This window comes from Parasteatoda tepidariorum, chromosome 7 (assembly GCF_043381705.1).
Source record: "Parasteatoda tepidariorum isolate YZ-2023 chromosome 7, CAS_Ptep_4.0, whole genome shotgun sequence".
In the NCBI taxonomy this organism is placed as follows: Eukaryota; Metazoa; Arthropoda; class Arachnida; order Araneae; family Theridiidae; genus Parasteatoda; species Parasteatoda tepidariorum.
In genome coordinates this window covers 28708106-28714695 of record NC_092210.1, presented here as the reverse complement: position 1 = coordinate 28714695, position 6590 = coordinate 28708106, and the positions used below count along the sequence as shown (strand labels likewise).

The following is a 6590-nucleotide window of genomic DNA, read 5'->3' as shown; positions in this document are numbered from 1 at the left end:
AGTAAAAAGGGCAAAACTGAAAAGTAAATTTAGCAGAATAAATAACTAAACAATGCTCTAAGGTATCATGATAAAATCACCAAATTTTTTCTCATTTACCAAATTTTATCTAATTTACCAAATTTTATCACATAATATAAAAACTATATTTTTTTGTTACTTTTACCAAAACCACTGCTAAAGCCTTTCGATAAAAATTACCGAGCTTTTCGGCGCTCCCATAGAGCAAGAAATACTTATTAATAATTTTTACCATATTCTGGTAGCTTTGAAAATAGTTTTTTTTTGTCAGTGTACGAACACTTTTTTACTTACAACAATCTTTCCTTTAGCATCAAATGCTTCAGACTATTTTACATTGCCAAATTAGAACGATGGTGCTGGAAGCTTTTAGAAATGGTGTCACTTTAACTCATGCAAAAATCAGATGGAACAAAATAAATGGGAATTTAATAACTTCTTTCTAGCCTTAATACCAGTAAATCTGAAATCATTCAATAGAATTCTGATGTTTATATAAGAATGCTTTCATAATTATAATGTAATTAAAAAAGGAAAAAAGCTTCCAACTACTCATGTCATTTTGGTTGGTGCACATTTTGCATCGGTAAAATGGATACTTTTTTTAATAGCTACAATCATGTTCCTTCAAATTGTACCCCGAATTATGCAACGTAAAACCTTCCTAAAGATTTGCTGCTAAAAGAAACAATGTTTACATAGAGTTAGTACAGAAGTGTTATTTTTTTGTACGTATTATTTTGTCACCCATCTGGATTTGTGTTCCGAAAAAGCAAGCGTTTCAAATTACATACATCTTAATTGATTATTCCGAATCACATATGGAGTCTTCTTTTACAAGAACAATTTATGTCAACGCCAATCCTTTGTCTCATCCATCAGGCATTTGTATAATTAGTTTTACTCGCCATTATCACCCATTTTTCTCTTTTCACCTAGTAAAACAGACACTTATTTCTAAACCATTGCCACGAGAAAAAAATTTAAATCAAATTATCTTTGCTATTTTATCACACGTTTACGAATGTAAATACTATAATTAATTAATTACAAGTAGCTATCTTAAGTGATGTATGGTTCTATTAAATTCTAAAAATAACAGAAAAAAATAATGAAATATGTAAATTAGTAATTTATGGAAAACTAGTTTTGATACTTTAAGTATATAATTCATTTATTCAACATAACAATAAAATTATCAGAATGTTTTTTTTTTGTTATATTCTTAGATTACATTTGTGACTTAGCCTTATATTGCGTAGAATTGACTTTTCAAAACAATTGTTCTAGATATTTATAAATTAAAAGTCGTTGAGAATGAGGGTTTAAATTTAGAATTTAGGGAAAAGCTTTTGTAATATACAATGAGTGTATTACACAAATCACTATTTTTACAAAGATACCATCTAAATATTAGTTTTTTTTAAGATTGTAATAAAACAGTATCAACAAAGAAATTTTAGAAATGTTCCATTACATCAAAAGTGATTTTTAATCAATCAAAATCAATATATTTTTGCTTAAAATACAAACAGGTATTATCCAGACTTTCAACATTAAACTCACTTATAAGTTCTTTTTACAGATATCACTTTCCAAAGAAAAGATATTAATAATCCAATAAGGAGCTCACGTATAATCTAAATGGATCGGATCAATTAAAAGAATATTCCTCTAGACGATCGAATTATCGATCGCCATGGTTACAATAAATTTTCACGATATAAAACTCAGTTGTGCATCTAACATCACTGACTTGCTTCATTGAGATACATTCAGACGTATATTTTGCAACGATTCGCATCACAGCTGATTTGCCATCTCAAAATGGCACTTTTGTAGTGAAAACTTTTCTTCCTTATCCTGATTTGAATCCAAAATATCTCATGGGTTGTGAGAGTGCTGAAAGGCAGATGAATGACGATGTTGGCACTTGTGGAACTAGGAGTCGCCGGCACTCTCGTAAGTAAGAGGAGATTTCCTCATTTCTATCATCTGCATGATTCCATTTTCCTGAGGAACTTCTAAGGCTGCTGGGACGTAAGTAGTACCAGGTATACATTTGGAGCATTGGCGCCTAAGTGCAGGACGTTGGCGAGATGCTCGGCATTTTACAGCGAAGCGTAGTTCCTCTGCCATCTCAGAGCACAGTGACTGCTGTGTGGAACAAAATACCAAGTTCTGCGTTCAGTTAGTTGAAAATAAATACAGTAAAGGTTTGTGAAAAAAAACATGAACTGAATTTCAGTATTAAATTGAAAAAAGTTTAAATTTTTTTTTTATTTAATAAAAATAAAGTGCTGTGTGTTATATATTGATATGAATATATAACACACATATACACCGAAGAGTCATTACCCTCCATCTAAAACAATGGTCTCGTCCAGGTTTTCATGGTTTCTCGCCCAGGAACAATGTTTTCATGGGGCACATTAGGACTCATAATCCTCATAGAACAATCCCTGTCGTCTGTAAGCTACTTGAACATAGTTGCAGACCAGGTTCTCCGTTCATGCAACAGTTTTTCCTGCTGGGGATGGTGTTTACCAACAGAATAATGCACCATGTCATAAGGATCGAATCATCGAGGAACATTCCAGTGACTTTCAAGTTATGTCTTGGCCCCCAAATTCACCTGACCTTAATCCAATAGAGCATTTGTAGTCCTACTTGAAAAACCAAATTCGTGCTGCCACGCTATCCCCTCGCAATGCGAGGGAATTGCAGGACAGTTGATGAGCGCTTGGTACCAGATACCTCAGACTACCTATCAGCACCATGTGGAATCAATGCCACGGCGGGTGCTAGCAGTTTTTAGGGCTAAAGGTGGTCCTACATGTTATTAGCAGGGTGGTCATAATGTAATGGCTCTTCGGTTTATATGAACCAGTAATTAGAATAAAATGATTTTATTGCAATCAATAAATTATTTCCTAAATACCCTCTATTTTCGCATGTAGAACACATTTTATTATTACATTTTTCAAAATAATTTAGTTTATTGTGTATAATAAAATAGTAATCTAGAGCTGCTATTATCCACTTGTTTACTTAATGTAAATTAGAATGGAATATTTTAATTTGAACAAATAGATTATTTTCCCAATAATCTCTATTGTTTCGTTTGAAATTCCATTTAAATTATTTTTTTAAATACTTTAAATAATTGGTTAAATAGTTAAAATAATCTTTAGTTTCAATTATCCACTTGATCTCTTATTATATTTTACAATCTGTTTTCAGTTTTTTTGTGAATATGAAACTCGAACAAGAGAGATTTGAACAAATTAATAGCTTTTAAATTATACATTAAATATTAAGAATTATAAAGATAATAATCTTAAGATTTAATTCTATATTTGCGTTCTTATTATAGCCTTCTTATTATTTACATTCTTATTATTTGCATTCTTATTATTGGCATTCCTACTATTTGCATTCTTATTATTTGAATTTTAAGTTATTTTTATTAATACTTGAAACAGGAACAAAAGAGGTTTAAATATACAATTTTTAAATTTTTAATTAATACCTTGTAAAAAATGCTAATTCAGTGCATGCGTTATGCATATGCATTTTTAAAATAATTAGTATTCTAATTTTTATTTATTGGTATACAAAACCCAAATAAGAGGCCTTAAAATGTATATATTTTTGTGTATCGTAAAATAAATAAATAAATAATCAATCTGACCTTTAAATCTCCAACTGCAATTTTTAACTAACATTCTTAGTCTTATTTTTTTGTTAATGAAACTCGCATAAAAAGTTTATACATTGAAAGGTTTTAATATATATTGTTTTTTTAATCAAAGAAAATTAAGAAAATGTATTTCCAAACAAATTATGCAAAACTATTTTAAGCATATGAGTTTTATTTCAAATATTAAAATTTTCTAATAAAATATTAATATGGATATGCCATGATAAGAAATCAAAACAATCCGAATTAATTTTTCAGCTTTATGTAGTATCATTTCGTCTTCCTCCTTTGGTTCTATTTGAAATAGCTTTTGTATCTATTTCTGCTTGATAATATATTCCGCAGATGTTAAAATAATCATTTATTTTCTATGCTTAAATTTCCCAAATGGGCTGCAGTTTCTATCTGGAAATAATTTCTCTAGATCTTAGGCTGTGATATCAAGTTTTTAATGTGTGTTATTTTCAAGGATTTGATCTTGTAATTGATAGTTAATTCCTACGTGCTTAATGAACTATTTTACATTCAAGTATACTTGAAAGTTAAGAAGTAAGAATAAGTAATGATACTAGAAAAGATTAGAAAGGGATATATCAATTTAAATAATAGCACAATTTACTAATTGAATATTGTGACCAGTTATCGAGAATTATGCAAAACGCTTTTTAACTAAGCAACAATAGTGTGGTTTATTGCAAACTATTATAAAAAATGAATGGATGTTTGATAATCCTTTAAACTATACGACGTTGTTGCAAATGGTGGGTATTTTAAAGCAGTGTTACCTAATGTTTCCCGTCAGTATCCCGAAATTTGTAGCTATTTTTTAAACCCTTGTGAAAACTTTTCTAGCTTCTTAAACAGAACGTAGAAAAACGTATATTTAATTTTTTTCCGATTTTCGTTAATTGGCTATACAAATTCTCAGTCATATTTCAAACAACGGATTTTGACAAAACTTTAAAAATATATTATACAGCTAATGATCTTAATCATTTAAACTTAAGTGAAATACTGCATGTTATTTGGTGTTGAACATGAGAACATGAAGAGCTATTAAGATAATCACCTGCCAATGTAAGAATGAAGTTATAAACGAGTTTAACGTCTTATACGGACTTTTGAGTACATTAAAATACTTAATTTAATGTAAGCAATAATTAAATTAAAATGCACGATGCAATATTATTTGATAGCAAAATAAGAGTACTAAACTTAGACTCATAAATTAATGTGGTAACGAAATATTAAGACATCAAAGTAGTGGCTTCAATATGACAAAGTGGCTTTCACTATAGAGGTGTCGGTAGAGTGCGAAAAGTAGAAACAATATAGTAAAACTATAGCAATTCTTTGCAGAATCGAATGATAATTTGCAACGTGATTGTAAATCATAGTCAGTAACTTATTTTGCTGATAGTTAGAATTATATTTAGTATTAATTAATATCAATTAAAAGTATTTTAGAGTCGTCATGGGTGTGAAAAGAGCTATTGATAAGTTTACATATATTTCGATCGAAAACAAAATATAAAAAAAAATTGCACAATTTAACAGTATGTTTTCGTATAAGTGAAAATTCACAAAAATATCTTAAGCTAAGTTCACTGTATTGACAATCATAATGAAATAAAAATCACTTGACCATTACATTTTATGAATATCCAAACTTAGAATTGTAATTCATCAAGGTCATTTAAATTTAAGAGAGCTTTAGTTGAAAATAAATGTAAGGAATTAATCTTAAAAATTACTGTTAAATAATAATATCTAATACATCTATTAACTTCTGAACAAAACGTCTGCAGATAATTTTTAAAAAAAATTAAGAGCTGCGCAATGTAAGAATTTCAGTTTCAAAGTTATAATCAATCTTTTCATTCAATTCAACCTTAAAAATTTCTTTTTAATACTAAAGATCTGCTAAATTAATAGTTTCAGTAAAAAAAGGGGAAAAAAATCTGAAGTCAGTCTTGAAACATTGATTGCATATTTAGATCTGATAAATTTTAGAGTTTCAGTAAAAATAAAAAAGAGAAAACATCCATTAATAAGTCTTTAAAATAAAATTCTTATTAAATATTAAGATCTTTTAAATTTAAGAGAGTTTCAGATTATGCATGTTTTTATTAAGCGTAAGCTTACTAAGTAATTTCATTTGTTTCAAGTTCATCACATAAGCGATTCATTTCTAAGTAGTATAACGCTGATTAAATTTTCATTTGAACTTACTCTTTCAGTCTGTGCGTGTTTCCTGGAATTCCAGAAGAACTCAATGATAGCAGCTACAAAGGCAACAGCTAATCCGCACAAGAGGACAACAAACACCCCACCTATATTGCCAACTCCTAAAGAGTTTGCCTTCCCTTCCTTGTTCTTGTCCTCTCTGGCACAGGAGACGCCTGAACTCTTCCACCATTTGTTGTACAACATTTGAATGACGCCCTTCTCTTGAAGGTCCAGAATGGCCAGAGATATTTTGTCTCGCCAAGGTGAACCTGCAACCATAAATTATTAAACATCTTGTGAATATTTCCCTATGTGTTTCTCTTTTCACAGGTAACATAATAAAAATGATTTTTACCATACTTTCTGTTGGATAAGTTACGATAACTAAACCCCGAAACAACTAGCACAATTATTCGTAATGCTCCCACGAGATTTGATATTTATTTAACGGTTCAAATAAAATATTAATTGCAAAATTGAAATATACTTAAAACATGCTTATTCTCGAAGTAGATTAAAATTTTATTTTTCTACTTTGTAAAATTGGAAATAGTGGATATATTAAAGAGGATCAAGAATTTATATTTTTCGAAGATCATGGATATTTTAACTGTAAAACTTTTAAACAATTATTACC

At 29.1% G+C, this 6590-nt stretch overlaps 1 protein-coding gene across 2 annotated transcripts in view; it reads right to left on the bottom strand.

Moving 5' to 3' along the window:
- Positions 1-1489: 1489 nt before the first annotated feature.
- Positions 1490-6590, bottom strand: part of LOC107451709 (glutamate receptor ionotropic, kainate 2) — a 66863-nt gene continuing 61762 nt past the window's right edge. Inside the window, exons 13-14 of one of the 2 annotated variants that reach the window (XM_016067887.3) lie at positions 5957-6222; positions 1490-2202 (exon numbers count right to left, since the gene is read on the bottom strand). In XM_016067887.3, coding sequence (XP_015923373.1) covers positions 1963-2202; positions 5957-6222 — 506 coding nt within the window. In that variant the 3' untranslated portion in view covers positions 1490-1962. The remainder of the gene's footprint in view (positions 2203-5956; positions 6223-6590) is intronic. The other variant, XM_016067888.3, reaches the window with a different exon arrangement.